This window comes from Zootoca vivipara, chromosome 1 (assembly GCF_965207765.1).
Source record: "Zootoca vivipara chromosome 1, rZooViv2.hap1.1, whole genome shotgun sequence".
Classification (NCBI taxonomy): Eukaryota; Metazoa; Chordata; class Lepidosauria; order Squamata; family Lacertidae; genus Zootoca; species Zootoca vivipara.
This window is the reverse complement of record NC_142582.1, coordinates 33,174,069-33,191,484: the sequence shown is the minus strand read 5'-3', so window position 1 is coordinate 33,191,484 and position 17,416 is coordinate 33,174,069. Positions and strand designations below refer to the sequence as shown.

The 17,416-nt window shown below is 42.6% G+C and overlaps 1 protein-coding gene across 6 annotated transcripts in view; it reads left to right on the top strand.

Moving 5' to 3' along the window:
- Positions 1-16,338, top strand: part of LYPD6B (LY6/PLAUR domain containing 6B) — a 59,017-nt gene extending 42,679 nt beyond the window's left edge. For 2 of the 6 annotated variants that reach the window (XM_035131312.3, XM_088661620.1), the window contains exons 2-6: positions 9,148-9,241; positions 9,859-10,003; positions 10,977-11,075; positions 12,006-12,136; positions 14,323-16,338. In XM_035131312.3, the coding sequence (XP_034987203.2) occupies positions 9,889-10,003; positions 10,977-11,075; positions 12,006-12,136; positions 14,323-14,487 (510 nt within the window). In that variant the 5' untranslated portion in view covers positions 9,148-9,241; positions 9,859-9,888 and the 3' untranslated portion in view covers positions 14,488-16,338. Of the gene's footprint in view, positions 1-7,915; positions 7,973-9,147; positions 9,246-9,858; positions 10,004-10,976; positions 11,076-12,005; positions 12,137-14,322 lie in introns of those variants that run through there. The other 4 variants (XM_088661631.1, XM_088661618.1, XM_035131329.3 and 1 more) reach the window with 4 other exon arrangements.
- The last annotated feature ends 1,078 nt before the right edge of the window (positions 16,339-17,416 follow it).

Sequence of the window (17,416 nt, the reverse complement as noted above, 5' to 3'; positions counted from 1 at the left end):
GATCCCCGGCCCCTCCTCTCCAGCTCCACCTCTTCCAGCCGGGAAAGCAGCGAGTCGTCCAATGGGGAGGAAGGGGATGGTCAGACAGGTGGGAAAGGGGAACAGTGATTCTATGGAGCCCCTGCAACACCTTCAGAAAGAAAGATGCACGTTCCGTCACCCCTGCTGCGCAGAGGCGTCAAACGCAAGGAGGGGAGGCGGCGCCTGGGGGTCCAGAAGTTCTTATGTTGGGGGAGGAGCAGGAAGGGGGGTACTCCCAGATTCTGCGAGTGACTGAGATGGACGTGTTTAGTTAGCTCTGCAATGTAAATAGTATGCACAATAAACCTGTAAAAAGCCAGGTTGGATCCCAGCATCGTTACTCGTGACTAACCACCTCACGCCCATTACAGCACCAAAACATATATGTTACGGGAAAGTGCTTGCAAAGATATGCATATTAGGATAAATGTGACCTAAAATCCTGACAAATTCTTGTGAGGATTTTCTTTTTTTAAAAAAAAGTTTGCAGACTCTCATGAAAATGTGGGGAACTGAACTTGAGATTGGAAAAACGAGAAACTGAAATGGCAAGATTTGCCTATTCCTACTCATATGTTATCATGGTGGACAAGAGATAGGTTAATCAAGATTGCTCCTGGTTATTTGTCTATCTTACCTATTCATCACTAAGCATTACCTTGTTGAAACCTTCCTAATTTAAGGTTGCTTTTGCTGAAATCAGGGATCAGTTTTTCAAATACCAGTGCTGAATTACTGTGTGCAGAACCACATAGAGCTGGAATTTTAATCGTTTTGAGAAACTGTAGTGTCCCCACCTACTTTTCTCTTACTTTCCTTTTCATGCTCTTGATTTATATCTGAGTGAAAGGTATGCAGGTTGGGGGTAAAAACTCCAGGTACATTTTATTAACATGAGTGTGCAGCATACCACACTGGAGGGAACACCCACCTACACACACACACACACACACACACACACACACACACACACACTTTACCTTGAGGCATCTCTACTTTATTATCTTGTTTTCAGGCATGAAGTAAGTGAAGCATGTTGCCCTCTTTTTAGGAAGTTCTTATTAACCTACTTCAGTTGATCTGTTGATTTAGTTTAGTTTCCCTTTAATCAGATCAATCTTAATGAAGCCTTTGGAGACAGTAGGGCTGAATGAGGCCATACAGTGGAATTGTGACAGCGCAAGAAAAATTAGTGCTTGTGGAGGTACTAGGGGGTGCAACACTGCATGTGAATTACCAAGGACTGGATTGTGCAGACAACCCTTACAGAAAATAGTGTGATGTTCATATGACCTGCCCTTCATACACATCCCATAAAACTTTCTACAAAATCCCACATTCTCTAGCAGCCTCCTCTAACTCTAGGTTGTCAAATATTGATGGACTACAACCTGCATCATCCATGACCATTAGCTGTGGTGGCTTGGAATGACGGGGACCCAGCATATGGAGACCCAAGGTTGGGGTAAGGTTGGTCTGCAGAAAGCATTGATACACACGGTTTGGGTTCCTGGGTGTGAGTTGCTTTATTTGTAGTTGGCTTGGATCAGCTTCAGAGGAAGTACGGTACACAATCTGCCTCACTGTTCTTGGAGCTAAACCCAAGAATCCCCAGTAGATGAGTGTCTTGCCTCTTCCCATCTCCCAATCACTTGACGTATGTGATTGCTCGAAGGAAAGGCACTCTTCCCATACAAGTTGCATACTAGCCTGCAGTCCTAAGCATACCTACTGGGTAATTCCGTCAAAGTTAACGGGACTTGAATGGATGGGAGTGCTAATGTGAAATACAGTGTTGTTTCTTTTTCAGAAATCTTAACATGGTGGATCTCCTTCCCTCTGCCTGTCCACCACAGTATATGGGATGAGGGAGGTATAAAGTCCTGAGGTGGCAGAATGGCCTATATCGCTTCAAACTGCAGTCGGGGGAATACCAGTGCTCCCCCACTTAAATCTCCTTACCAATATAGGGAGAGAGGGAGGGAGGGAGGGAGAGAGAGAGAGAGAGAGAGAGAGAGAGAAGGAGGTTATAGCTCAGCCTTCTGTCTTCAGTGCCAGGCCAGAGCCTCTTCCATTGATCTGCTCCTTGGAAGGTGCAGGCAGGGCCGTCTTGAGCAGATCGCGCACCCTGGTGCTGAGGAGCGGAGATCGCTCCGCCGCCCGCCCCGCCCTCGCAGGGCGCAATTGGTTTCCACACGGCTTTGCCGCGCGGCGCCCTCCTTGCCAGGCCGGCGCCCAGCTTACCAGCCTCCCGCCGTGGTGCACTGCACCACCGGGGGTCTATGTAGAGCCGGCCCTGGGTGCAGGTAGGGGAGAAGACATTGCACTTGGCAAGGGATAGGGGAGGGATTCCTCTTTCATTTCCTGCTTTTTAAAAGCAGGTCACTGCCTTTTTACTTAATCCTGTTGCTAGTCAAGAGAAGCAGGATGCTGAACCCCTCATTTTGGGAACCCTTCTTAGCCCTTGGTCCCTGTTATTTCACAAAGCATCATCATCATCATTAAATTTATATATTCCCCATCATCAAGAGACCAATTACAATTGTAATCATGCTTTACAACACCATGTTAAGATTTACTCTTTCTTTACCATTGGTGTTGAACTGGTCTTCTGATAGCAGAGAGCAGGAGAGCATTCCAGCAAGGACACGTTCAATGGCTCTCCCAGTGGAAATGTGTGCAGCCAGAAAGGGAACATTCAGACACATGCAAGGGAATGCTGCCCTGCAGTCCTTTGCCAGCAGTCTGTGTTCCTTTGAAGCCGGGGATCAGACTGGACTTTCAGTTAAGCGTAAGTACAAACATGCCTAACCCAAACGAGGCTCTGCTGTAGTGCAGACAAGCGAGTGATACTTTAAAAAGAAGTGAACTTGAACTGCAGCTGTTTACACACATTTCCCCCTCCCCCTTTGAGTCACCAATGTCTGAAGAATGAGCTGTTAATGAAACGTCAGGGTTCAGTTCAATTCAGAGATGCATGGCATGTTGGTTATAGAGAGGAAGATTGCCATATTTTTTATTGGACATAAACCACAGTTGTCACATATTAGACACCTCCCCCACAACCCTGAAGGATTGTTTAGTTGCAAATGGAGAAACCAGAGGCAGTAAAAAAGGGAACAAGCTTGAAGAAAGAAAAGCAAGGGAGAGAGGACAGCAGTGGAATGAGAGAGAACAAAGACGCCTTTCTGAAGCACAGGTGTGCCACCTAAAATGGTAAAGAAAGCGGGGGGGGGGGAGAGAGAGAGAGAGACTTGCACCCACTTGTTAGCCACACATAAGGTGGTTTTTATCATGCTTAGGAAAACAAAATTCCCTGTCAATCATTCAACCCTTCATTTAAATTTTAATCTGGTTTAATATGAATCAAAATTCAAAATCTTTGTTTCCCCCTTGCTCTCTCAGTCATACATAAGGTGTGTAATGTATGGGATCTAATTTGGCATATAGCAGGGATGGGAAATGTCCAGCCCATAGGGACAGCACCCCCATTTGACCACACCCACCGGCCCTACATCTGACGTCAGGTATGGGGAAGGAAAGATGTGGCTGTGACAAAGGGGCTTTGTAGGCACTATCAGTCAGCTGGTTGGCAGCAATCGCAAAGCCCTGTGTACAGCACTTTGCCAGTGCCAACAATCAGCTGATTGGTGGGGCTTACACAATCAGGGTGTGGGAGATAAGAGATGTAGGAAGGATGGAAAAATTGTGGCCCTCCAGATATTGTTGGATCCCCAACTCCCATCATCCTTGACCATTGTTCAGGCAACATCTAAAGGAACCCAAGTTCTCCACTCATGACATAAATGTCCTGATGCTGAAACAGTACATAGAAACAAAACATACAGCAATAGAAAGGCTTGATTTTGGGTAACCTCAGTGTACCGAAACTGTACATGGGTTCCACTTCAGTTCAGCTTATATCATTTATATTTAATGGAGCAGGATGTCACTCATAAAGTTTCGTGCCAGAATAAATAAATTAATCTCTAAGGTACCACACTACTATTTATCTTCCCTTTTAAAAAGAAAAAGAAAAAAGGGTGGCATATATATTGCATTAGGTAATGATAAAGAGATTGTGTTTCATTAAAAACAAAAACCACACATGTTGAAATACTATATTCCAACACCAGTTGCTTCTGCTTTATGCTCTTATCAGTCTTTTACAAGACTTAAACAAGACCGTAGTTTTTCCACAGTTGGTGACTCCATTTAGGTTTTTAATTACAAGTAGCAGCTGAAATGGCTTGGATTGTTACAATTTTCAGTTGCAAAACAACAACAACGATAGCTTCCAGGAACAACTGGTAAAAAACAAACCCTAAACAGTGCATTTGTTCAGTTGGCATTGTAGTAGCAGATACTTTCACAGGCTGCTGCACACCATTTGCTGTGCAAAAACAATTTGATTAATGAAGTCGTGGATGGTGGGCAGAAATCTCTGGAAATATCCAGACTGGTTCCCTTTGGGGTAGTGGCAGTGTAAATGTTTGAGATACAGAGACTTTATTGACCAAAGGATTTATTAACTTGGCTGGCTTTTAATATGTAACCTGGGGTGGGCAGATTTAAATTAAGAACTCTATGTGTAGAGGAAAAATAGCTATACATTCCACATTAGAGTACGTTTAGGTTGGAGGGCAGAAAATTTCTGTTAAAAATAAACAATTAAAAAACTGAGTAATTACAACATCACACACCACAGAGAGAGGGGGGGGTTTAAATCATTGAGCTCTCCAGATTTCTGTGCCTAGTTTTTGTTTTTTTAAAAAAAATGAAGAAGGGAAAGAATATTACATCCAAAGTTTGGTCAAATTTAGGCAATTCCCTTTTAGAGGGGTTCTCGAACTGTGGCTGCCACAGGCAGAAAAGTCATTTAGTGGTCCCACCAAGGCTCTCGGCATTTTTCAAGTGGTCCATCTAAGGGGCTGAGGAGAGTTTTGAGAATCACTTCTCTGATAGTAAACCCAGACAGTCAAGCATTAGTCAGTCTGGAAGCTAAATGGGCTCGCTCAAAAATAAGTCAGTGTTTCCCACATACTCAGGGGACTCCCTAAGTGTGTTGATGTATGCAAGTTTGTAAATCAACAGATACACACACACACACACACACACACTCTAAGCAACCAAGCAAGGACCCATGGGATTCCAGGATATACAAAATGTTAAGATATTAGTCTGAGAAGCAAGGAAGGAGATAACAAGATGGAGGCAGAGAAGAGAGAATAGGCTTGTTCAGGCCAGTGGCCCCTTATAGTCAGCATCCTAGATGAGGGATTAGGATTGCAGGAAAACATGCCATGAGTTTGTTTGTTTTTTTAAAAAAAATCTGTACAGGGATGTTTCAGAGTGGCGAAAATCTATGCGGGCTGGGGCTGGTGAGAATTACTATCCAAAACACCTTGTGGGCAGCAGGTAGGCGAAGGCTGGTCTTAGCTTGCATTGCTTGCTTTCCTTGAAGTGGCTCATACTGAAGCAACAAGGTCTAGAGTGAAATGTTTGTTTGGTGGTGCAGGTGCAGTTTTGTGTTTTAAGGTGAGTGTTGGCTGTCAGAAGCTCTGTGTCATGCCTTGCTTCCATAAAAGCTGGTTGTTTTTCTGCGACAGATAAGCCCTGCATTGAAGGGTATCAGTGCCCCACCCTCACAGAGCAAACATTAAGTGAGCTATTCAGAAATAAAGCTTTGTCTATATTACCGGCACCACTTAATTCAGCTCCAGCACACTTGCACCACTGGGGGGTGGAAGCTGTGTACACATGACGCTAGCCACAATCCATAGGAAACCAGTTCAGGCAGTCATTGCACATGTGCAGATTACAGTGCATGCGCAGATTACAGCTTCAGTGAACTGGAGTTTGGTGCACTGAAACAAATAAGGTAATGGGCATTGGTGATGTGACTTAAAATGTAGCAGAGGAAAACAACTTTGCTGGGCTCCAAGCTGCTGATGTGTACGTATCCTACAATATGGCCCAAGATTCTTTGGCTAGTTTGGTATTTGAAGAGTACAGAATGAGAGAGAACAGAAGCAATAGTTTCAAGGACTGGGAGAAACAAAGTTCTTTGTGTTGCAAAACTGTGTACGGTCAAAGCTATGCATAAAAAGCTGTAGAGTATTTCAAGGGTGAGTCTACTCCTGTTACCACGCTTCAGTTGTGCATCAGGGATAAATAGTTGTCAACTCAAATGGAAATAAAACAAAAATAATGCATGGTTCTAATCGAGTGATGGCGAACCTATGACACGCGTGTCAGACGTGACACACAGAGCCCTCACTGCTGGCACACGCCCCATCGGCCCATTTGCTCTGTTGTTGTTGGTTCCCCCCATTTGTTCTCCCGCTCCTCGTACAGTTTGTCTCTGCTAGAGCTTGTCTCCGCTGTTAAAACCCGGATCCTTTTTTGTTGTTGTTGTTGCTGGTAGCCAGATTGGTTTTTTAACCCGTTCTGTGCTGGTATTTTTGTGCTTTGGCAGACTATGTCGGTGCTGTGTGTTAGTTCCAGCGAAGGTATTATTCGTCATTTATTTCTGTTCTCTTCCCCCCCCAAAAAGCGCAGCAGCTTTGGGGTACCCCCCCCAAAAAAGCAAAGCAACTTTTGCACCCCCCCAAAAAAACCTCCAAAACTTTGGCCAGCAGCTCCCCAAAAAAACAACTCTGGGCACTTTGTGATAAATAAGGGTTTTTTGGTTTGGTTTGGTTTGGTTAAATAATTAGTTTTGGGTTTATTAAATACAGTTCATAGAATCATAGAGTTGGAAGAGACCACAAGGGCCATCCAGTCCAACCACCTGCCAAGCAGGAAATAGTTATATATTACAATTATACATTTTTGTTATTTAAACTATAAATATCGTGGAATTATGGGTTTTTTATCTCGAAGTGACACACCACCCGAGTTATGCTTGGTTTTTTGGCGAATTTTGACACACCAAGCTCAAAAGGTTGCCCATCACTGAAGCAGACAAGATCTAAGATAATATTTTTAAAGAACGGTGTGTGCCTCCTTATACTAGTCTGCAGCAAACATAGGAACCAACTCCTAGGGGCCATGGGGGCTTCGGCCCCCACAAGAAAACATTTGAGGGGGCTGAGCCCCCACAAAGTTGATGGGCATTCCTATTAAAGTGGTGTGTGCGCACTGCATCATGTGATCGATTGTGTGGCAGGGCTTTCCTTGGGCCCCCACAATATTTTATTCAAGTTGGCACCCCTGGCAGCAAGGAAAACCAGCATCCTTTGAAAAAAAAGCACTTTCTACTTGGTATTGGTGGCTGGAATTATTCTAGAGTTATAACATAATAACTTTGCTAACAAATTGGACTTGTTTTTGTGTGACAGTATATTCTCTGGGCATGTTTGCATGTCATAGTAAGTCCGCATTGCTTCCATGGCTTCCATGGGGCATGTTTCAACTAATGTGTCCTGTCAGCGGAAGCCCTCTGCAACAACTTTTTCTTGTGCAATGAGGCTTTCCACATCTCCTCCCCCTGTGCCCCCCAACATTGGCTTGGGGGCAGATCAGAAGAACCCATGGAAACGGTGGTGGGGAGGAGAAGGGGCATCATTCTGTGTGGGAAGCCAAAATTCTTGCACGATTAGTGCAACATTGAATTCCTCCCATGATTTATCAGGAATAAGCAGATATATTCTACTGTGCTCTTCCCTTGTCATGAACAGGGAAATGCAAAGCGAGAAACCACATCCTGAGGTGTTCAGACCCAAGTTCATTGTTTGCTTCCTGTTAAGTAGCCAGGAATCTTTAGTCAACAAACCATGCCTTTATGGCTAGTAATTCTGGTTTGCAAGGGAGCAACAGTGCACAATCCAGGACATCACAAGAAGCCGAGTTTAGTATCAATTTCCTGATTTGTTTCTCTCACATGCACCAGGGAAGGACCACAGCAGGAGCAATTAATCAGCACACAGCTAGTTTCCAATAAACCATGGTAAGTTAGAAACCCTGAAGTATGGACATGGCCCAGTGTGTTGGGATGTTCATATGGGTATTGTTAGTTATTGGACTCCTTTTCATTCAGTTGGTGACCAGATGGAGATAAACATATCATACACAAGACTGTGTGTGTCCTAGGAAGAATTGGGGATTAATTTGGTCTGCTAAACAAACATGGAACATTCTTCTGGAAATAATCTGTGATAAACTGTAATACCCAGCAGGGCCAGCTCTAAGGCAAGGCTGGGTGGCGCAGGGTGCCGGGCCGCCAGGGGGGCACCGCGCGGCTGCGCCCACCAGACAGCCGCGGTGGGAAACGGGGCGGGGGGGCGCCAGAGCAATCTTCATGCCACGGCGCTAGGGCGCCCGATATGCTTAAGATGGCTCTGATACCCAGTCACCTTCACATGTTTGCAATGGCCATTGGTTTTTAGCCAATGAAACTTGACTTGACTTGTGCATGTTGAGTGAGAGAAGAAGCACAGGCTGGTTCCCAGCTCCTTAACTGGCTGCAGTTCAGATCCCAGTGTACAAAAATGGGTTTGGAAACTGCAGATCTCATCTGATCTCATGCCATCTAGTGGTGATTCTGAATAGCGGTCGTATATACTCCACTAATATCGGACACGTCCATGTTGTGTTTGTGCAATATTCAGAAGTGCCAACAATGTTCCTGGTTGACAACATTAACCGTCTACATGCTTGTAAGCTTTGACACAAGTGTATTCTGTTGTAAATCGTGTCATTCCTGGAAAAAAATGCTGTGATATTGTGATATTGATGATACATTTTGTGGAAGGACTGTAGTTCAACTTCCAGCATTTCCAGGGAGAGATGAACAAGAGTCCTGTCTGAAACTCAGGACAGCCTCTGTCAGACAGTGTTACTGAGTCCAATAGACCAGTAGCCTGACCCACAGCTTTCTATGTCCCATATTCATCTTTTCACCAAACCTTTGGATTAAATCCATTCTCGGTTTGAAGGTATGACTGCACTTATTAAGTTCTTTTGTCCTTTATGTAACCAATGTGAAATCCACCCTCCCATTTTGGTAAATGAGTCTTTGTGACTTGGAAAAAGCTCTTTAATGTTTATCCATGAAGACTTTTCCTTTAAATGTGACCTTTAAGTGGGAGAAATCATGCTGAATGCCTTTTTATTTCTCATTAGCACCTGCAGATCTGCGTGTGGAATTCTGATGCCTTCAAACTGATACTTGCTGATGTGATGGCATTGTGCAAGATGAGAGATGCAAAATAGGCAAGTAGGTAATTCTATTGGAGCAACTACTTTTTGAATATGCATGTTACCTGTTATAGATAAGCGTTAATTAAGAAATTTAAAATGCATGCAGTAATGGCGATGTGTGAACTTGTTTTGCATTCAGCAGAAAATGGACAGCCTAGAAATCATACTGTTGTAGATTCTGACCAGAGCCTTGAAAACCCTCTTTAAAAAATAAACCTGAACCCTGTATGCTTCTACAGTTCAGATTGGCAATGGCCACTGCAACCTGCACTCATCTTTCTTTCTAAAAAAGCTTAATTTTATCCATTCAAGCTTGTTAATGGATGTTTTTTTCTTAACCTCCTCTGCTCTATCACAACCGCTGCACTTATGAATGGCCTTCTGCTGCAATATGTAGCAGTGCTGTGATGTACATTACAACCAGGCCAGCAGAAGGCAGTGCCAGCTTAGCTTTGTGGAGCTGATGTCACCTTTAATTCATGTATGCCCCCTAGGCCATTGCTGGGACTAACAGTGCTGGCAGTGGTAGATGTGAGTAACGTATTGTACAGAGTGTGCCAGACATAAAATCAGTTCTCAGGCTGTTTTTGGTAATGATACATTCTTTCTCCCCTTCTCCCTCTCGGTTATAAGAACCTTATGCTTTGATGTGCAACAAACAGCATGCCGTTCCTCTATCAAATGTTGGCTGCAGCTTTTGTTCAGGTCTTCATAGTCTCCAATAATTGGATTCTAGCCAAGAACATCAACTTCCATAATGTGAGACTTCCAGTAGACCGTAAGTAGCCAGTTACAGTTCTGTTACAGTTTCGTTGGCTATGCCAGTACGCGTGTTTTCAGCTCTTTGGGCATTTTCTATTTGAAATCTCTTGTATCATCATCATCATCATCATCAGGAATCATAGCTGCCAAGTTATCCCTTTTTTAAAGGGATTTTCCCTTATGCTGAATAGGCTTCCTCGCGAGAAAAGGGAAAACTTGGCAGCTATGTCAGGAATTCACAATGCATTTCTAATAGACCTAAAAGCTAAACATCAATTTGATTGTCTCTGGTAATTGTTCATTTTTTGGTTGAACCCTTGATTAAAGCACACCTGCATGTTCCTCTTTTTATTACTTTTGCTACTTCTTTCTCATACTGTTGTTTAGGACACATCCTGCAGAGATTTTGCATCTGTTATTGAACATAGCAGTTTTCCATTTGTTGCCTTGCTCTTTGGATGTTGTATTACAAGAAACCAGGGGCTGGATGGGCTCCTCATTTAAAGTCTGTCTGCGCCACTGTACTGTAGTTAGTGCTGATCTGTTTTATTTAACCTGGTACAGTGAGTACCTCACAATGGGCTATGCAGCCACCGAGGGTTCTTGAGATGAAGGATAAAATCAAGAAAGCACCGACGAAATCCACTTTGAATATCTTGGTTGGGTGTGAGAGACAGGATATGAAAGATTAACGGTTGCATGCAGACAAAACTGAGCAAAACTCCACTCGTGCAATGGAGCTTGCTTAGCTCCTCTCCACATGGCAGCCCCCTGCACTCACCTAAAACCCACTCTTAAATCGATAGGCCCATAGTGAGTATACTTGGGATTGTGATGCAATTCAACATTGCTCTTTGCTGTTTGGTTCCCCTCTCCCTGGAACCCAACTGGGGAAGAACTGAATTTGGGATTAGGACATTTGGGCGTTTGGGATTCTGAAACTATTTACTTCTTTTCATTTCTTTATTTTTATTTTTTTAATTTCAAAGCTACTCCATTTCCAAGCAGCTTCAAGTGTTTTACATGTGACAATGTGGTTGACAATTACAACTGTAACAGATGGGCTGAAGACAAATGGTGCCCGCAGAGTAAGTACATGGGGAACAGTAAGATGTTTAATGTTATTTGTTCTGGCTTTTCCATCTGACCACACCATATTTTAGATATCGAAGTGGCTAAGAAGGTATTTAACACTATTGGGTTTAGAGTGCACTGCTATACTTGCCATGCTTCTGATTTGTCGCAGAGCCAGTCACATGTATATCTGACTTTGGTGTCCTTCATATGGCTTATCAGTAACTTCATTTTATGTTGTTGCTGTAAGGCCCTTTCCCATAGGACTGTTTCCATTCCCAGCTTGTCATCCACTGCGCAGAAAGCACCCACAAGACTGAACCCACCAATAGGATGCCAAGACTTTAACGCGTCAAAAATCAGCAGTTCCTCTGTAATATATGAACGGCACATGTTATTGGAAAACAAAATGGTGACTTGGTAGTGGAAAGGTGGTGTTCACTCCTTGAGTTTTTGTCTAGGTAACACCCACACCCCCAATCTCTGTGTGCCGCAGATTGCATTTAGATGCAAGCAGTGCTGTCTTGCCTTCTGTGTGGGAAAATGTGTGGGGAAATGTGCTGGTCAAAGGAATGGCTGCAGGGTGGGTTGTGCTAATATCCTGGCCACCTTCTCCAGTACCTTGGGGAAACCTGCACCCAGTGGAATTCAGGAGCGTATGTTAATATGTAGGGATTTCCATTCTAAGGAAGAACAGGACCAGAAAGTCTATGCCCTAATTTCAGAGCCAATAGAACAAACGTTTAAAATATTCTGAAGCAAGGAGAGGTGTGTCTGTGGTCAAGCCAGGGGATGCAGGGCACTGGGGGCAGAAAAAGAATGGCTTATTTATGAAAAACTCCAGACATCTTGAGTTCTGGTCAGAAAGTCCAGTCTCTGATTTGACTCTCACTGCATCAACTCTATTACTGATTTTTCTCTTCTTCTTCTTTTTGGTTGCTTAGACACAGAGTACTGCTTGACAGTCCATCACTTCACCAGTCATGGAAGGAGCACCTCTGTCACTAAAAAATGTGCTACCAGAGAAGAGTGCCGTTTTGTTGGATGTCGCCACCACAGGGAAACTAGTCACACTGTGAGCATTGCCTTTTTGTGTACAGGAATGTACTTTAGAACAAGGTGCCCTCTCTGTCTTCCACACCCAAGGCATAAATTAGGCAATTATTACCCTCGGAAGACAACAGTAATCCCCATCCAAAGTATAGTTGTTGCCTGCGTTGATGATGGAGGTGATGATGTATTAAATTTCTATACCGCCCTTCATCCAGGGATCACAAGGCAGTTGACAGTATAAAAACACAAAAATACATAACATAGTAACAAACAAAAACAGTAACCTGCCCCCCCCAGTTTAAAAGGTCATTTGTTGTTGTTTAGTTGTTTAGTCGTGTCCGACTCTTCGTGACCCCATGGACCATAGCACGCCAGGCACTCCTGTCTTGCACTGCCTCCCGCAGTTTGGTCAAACTCATGTTCGTAGCTTCGAGAACACTGTCCAACCATCTTGTCCTCTGTCGTCATAGTGTGTATTATTAATTATTAAATTTATTTTAGTCACTTATTATGCACATATTAGCATTCCAGAAGAAGCTGCTTACATTGCACAGAACATACAAATAATTTTTGCTTGGTTTGCATTTGTTTATATAGGTTGCAGAACACCAGTCAACTTTACCTATGCTGTACTGTTTTTAATATTCGGTTGGAAGCTGCCCAGAGTGGCTGGGGAAACCCAGCCACATGGGCAGGGTATAAATAATAAATTATTATTATTATTATTATTATTATTATTATTATTATTATACCTAGATTTTAGATTTTTTAAATTTATTTTTAAAGGACACAATCCTGTCTTAAGAGGCTGGAAAAAGCAAGGTTTCCTTGGCCCTTGTGTTCTTGCTGACAGCCGAGGTCCCAGACTGTCAGACATCTGTGATCAGGCTGTATGTGGATTAATACATTTTGACCTAGATATTGCAAGCATGTAGTAGACAAAATGATGCGTGTTTATATGTAGCTGAATCACTGACTGAGGTCTCCACTGTTGGGAATTGGTGTGGCCTGTTGACAGAAATCTCGTGCTAGGACATTGGCTGAAGTATCTGCACAGTTAGACAACACATTGGGTGCTTTTCGCCTCTCATAAAATGGGGACAATGGGCATTATTCTCACAGAGCTGATGTAGAGGAGAAAAACCATGATGATTATGAAGCAGGGGGAAGCCAGAACCTTCCACAATGTTGGCCACAGATGAAGGATGTTTCCTTTGCACTCACACGGCTTACCATTCTGTTACTGGCAATGGGAATCTGCAAGTGTACATTCTTCTGGGTTGTACGTCGCATGTCAAGAGCAACACACAAATTATTAACCTTCTGTTTAAAAGCACACATTTAGCAGGGATTCAGCCCTTTATTATCCATTTAACAGTTACATAAAAATGGCAAGTTTCCATTAAATAATTATGGTAAAGAAACTGCTGCCATATGAGGCTGTGACATTTAGGTTGCTTCTGCTGTAATTAGCTCTTTTCTCGAGAATTACTGTCGTTCGTCCACTCATTTCTTGCAGAGAATCCAGACAATGCCATTGCCAAATTGTTATATCCCTCCCCGCCAGGCTTGATTTGTGGCATTTGTTTTCTATTTCTTGCTGCACAACACAAATGCAATGTAGACAGGCAATGCATTGCTGAGGATTGCAACTTTTACTCCTGTATAAACATTGCGGCTGTTCTTTCCCCGCTTTCAGTTCGGTTGACTGATAATAATGAACTGCCATTTAGCTCCTGTTCTGCTCAAGAGCAGTGGGTTCCTTTCTGCCTCCTTGACACAGAGGCACGGTACATCTGGATAACATAGTGCCATATTACTGCTCCGTGGAACTTCCCTTACAGTTAAGTGTAAGGAACTTGGTGTAGAAGCAACTTTAGTTGATATCAAATAAATGATTTAAAAAAAACTTTTAATTTTAAAGATGTGCCTTCCAATAAATCAAGAAACAGATTGCTTACTTATTTGTAATGCAGGTACTTGCAAAACAAAACACCAACCCACAGATGCCAGGTACCGTCATAAAAGAGGCATCCCTCTACCATGGTGTATCGATGGATTGCCTTTTCTTAAGTTGAGCCTACTATAGCAAAACAAAAAATGCTCCTTCAGAATGTTTATTTTTCTTCACTTGCAACTTTTTGCAGATTTAACTCATTGACTAATTAAATGGGGAAAAAATCATATGTTGTCTTTTAAAACTTACAGGAATGCATCTCTTGCTGTGAAGGGATGATCTGCAATGTAGACATACCAACAAATCATACTAATGCGGTATTTGCAGTTGTCCATGCTCGGAGGACATCAGGCGGCAGCAGACAGGCTGCTAGTATCCTGTTGCTGGTTTCAATCACCACCATTTTTGTTTTGTGACATGACTCTTTCTGTCAAGCAGAATTAATTTGTCACTTGGAGCTGTATGAAGACTGTCTCTCAGAAGGTGACCAGTGCTACTTTTCTAGAAAAAGAGGTGCCGGAACTCACCATGAATGACTCCCTCGTCCTCTTATAATGGCAATGGCATCCACCTGAGATGGTAACAAAGAAGAAGAATCCTCTGACATCTACTAAACAAAGAAAAAATATAGAATGGTGCTGTGTTCTGTTGTTTTTGAAGAGTGCTGCCTTTACTGTGAAGACACCAGCAGATGCTTGTTCAAAGTATTAAGAAGACCAAACACGATGACCAAATGTTGTTGACTTGGCTAGTTACTGGAATTCTAGTCAGTGGAAGAGTTTCTGGTTGATAGGAGAATTTGTACATTTTGCATATTATCTTAATAAGGAATTGTTCTTTCCCCCCTCTGATATGGAGGTTAAGCATTGAACCGTCATGTCTATTTCCCCCCCTAATATTGCTTTTAAGAATAAATAGTCAATTTGATGACGATGAGTCTTTAAAACGGATGAAGCGGTGTGGTAAAACATCTGGTAAAACATCCTATTTATTGGGACATCAAGCCATACCACAGCAATAAAATGTGAATTACATGGTTTTTCTCTTGCTACATCAGTTCTTCAATAATAAACTATGGAAAATTCATGGAGGAATCTATGTAATTACAGATAGGTATCAGTGCTCAATACAAACGTCTCTGTGTGAGGCTGGAAAAGACTCTTGTCCGAAATCTTGGAGAGCAGTTGCTACTCAGTGTAGACAGTTACTGAGCTAGATGGAGCAGTGGTCTGACTCAGTTTACTAGGTTTCTTCCTGCAACTGTGGTTTGGAAATTCAGATATCATAGTCGGCACAAACCTTGGTTTTGCAAGCCTATTTCTAATTTTAAAAAAGCACTTAAAGCCTTTAGTTTAGATCAGGGGTCCCCAAACTAAGGCCCGGGGGCTGGATGCGGTCCACTTGCCTTTTCAATCCGGCCCGCGGACGGTCTGGGAATCAGCATGTTTTTACATGAGTAGAATGTGTCCTCTTATTTAAAATGCATCTCTGGATTATTTGTGGGGCATAGGAATTTGTTCATATTTTTTTTCAAAATATAGTCCGGCCCCCCACAAGGTCTGAGGGACAGTGGAACGGCCCCCTGCTGAAAAAGTTTGCTGACCCCTCGTTTAGATCCTGCCACTAGTTCAGCACAATAGTCAAGAAACAAAGGGGAAACAGAAACAGTTTGGATGTGGCCAATGAACCCACACTGGATGGAGGCCACCAGTATCCTTTAGCATTACAAACGAGCGTATGAATTACTTGGAAACCTATACAGCTAGTGAGAAAGCATTTAATACACCTGAAATTTTTGTAGCTTAGCAAAACCTATTGTGCTCTTCCCCCCCACCCCCAATTGTTTTCAATGTGTGTAACTTGTCTGGATCTTTTTCATCATGACCTTACAGAACATAATTAGCAATATTATACAGTAGAAACAAAACAAAACCCCAAGGTCCTGTAGGTCATTCCTCATCAGTGCACAATAGTTTCCTCTTGTAAAATTTGCAAGTAGGCCTTCATGGTTCCTCCCCCCTCCTCCTTTTGGAGGGGGCAGCTTTATTCAGTCACCCTGTGGATTTTGAATGTGTTTTTAGCGGCCATCCAATATCTATAGGCAGATGAAATGTTGCAGTTAGGAATCTAGGCTTCAAATCCCTGCTCAGCTACTGACTTGCAGGCAGGTCAGTTTGTGGGAACATCCTTTCCCTGCATAACAAATACATCCTACCTCACAGGGTTGTTGTGAGGATGAGAAAAATAAAGACATGATTTGGTCCTTCTCGGAATGAATTCTTTTGCACGTGGAGATCTTTGCATGTACAAGAGGATTCTTTCCTCCCATGTACCAAAACCTGCACAGATGTGCAGGTCTGCATGTATACCTTGCTGTTCTCAGGGAGAGGCTGGATCACATATGTATTGTACATACGACAAAATACTGCAACTTGGAAGGATCATGTCTAGATAAAACAGTTGCCTAGGAAACGTATTTTTATATATATACTAATATAGTCTTTTTATAGAGAGTAACATCTGCAGTTTAAACTGCAGAACTCTCCTTAATTATTGCTCTGTTTTACCATGCTCTTGGGTATCTTAAATCATTTTGCTTTTGAACCAAAGTTTTGCATGCTCAGGCTCTAATTTTATTTAACTAAATTTGAATTGCATGAAAGTAAGAAGACCAGCCTCTGCTGAATTATGCGCCACTTAAACCTGAATTCTTCCATGAGCATTGCTCATTAGTTGTTTTTTTTTGGGGGGGGGACGGGGGCGGTGTTCCTGATTTTTGTGACATTTGTTTGCAAAAAAAAAATATGTCCTTTGTTTTTAAAAATTGTTTCTTGTTGTTACTTGTAGACAATGTAATGGTTTGATTTTGTTTACTCTGTAAAGAAAAGGTCACTGCCCAATATGGGTGATGGCTAGTCTTTTGGAGAGAAGCCAAGATCATATGGGAACAGGATTAACATGTGCCCTTTTATTAAAAAGTTACTATGCATGTGTGAGACACACACACACGGCTGAGATTGGAAATTTTGCAAGTTGTAAATGGCACCACAAAGCAATAGCTGGATAGCATTTAACTGGTGCTTTAATTGTACTGTGTCACTTTGGAAGAAATAATGGGTAAAATTGCATTTAGGATACTTCGGTTAATGAGTGAAAATTCACAAATTCTAGAGTGTGAACTTTCTAGAGTTTGTGACACAAATGAGGATAAACCTTATACTGAGCTTCCATTAAAACAAGAAATACCCTATGTTTAGTAGAAGCAGATATTCAGATCAAATACACACCACAGCTAGAAACAAGCCATGTGCACAAAGCTCAGTGGCCAAGCATGCACTCTGCATG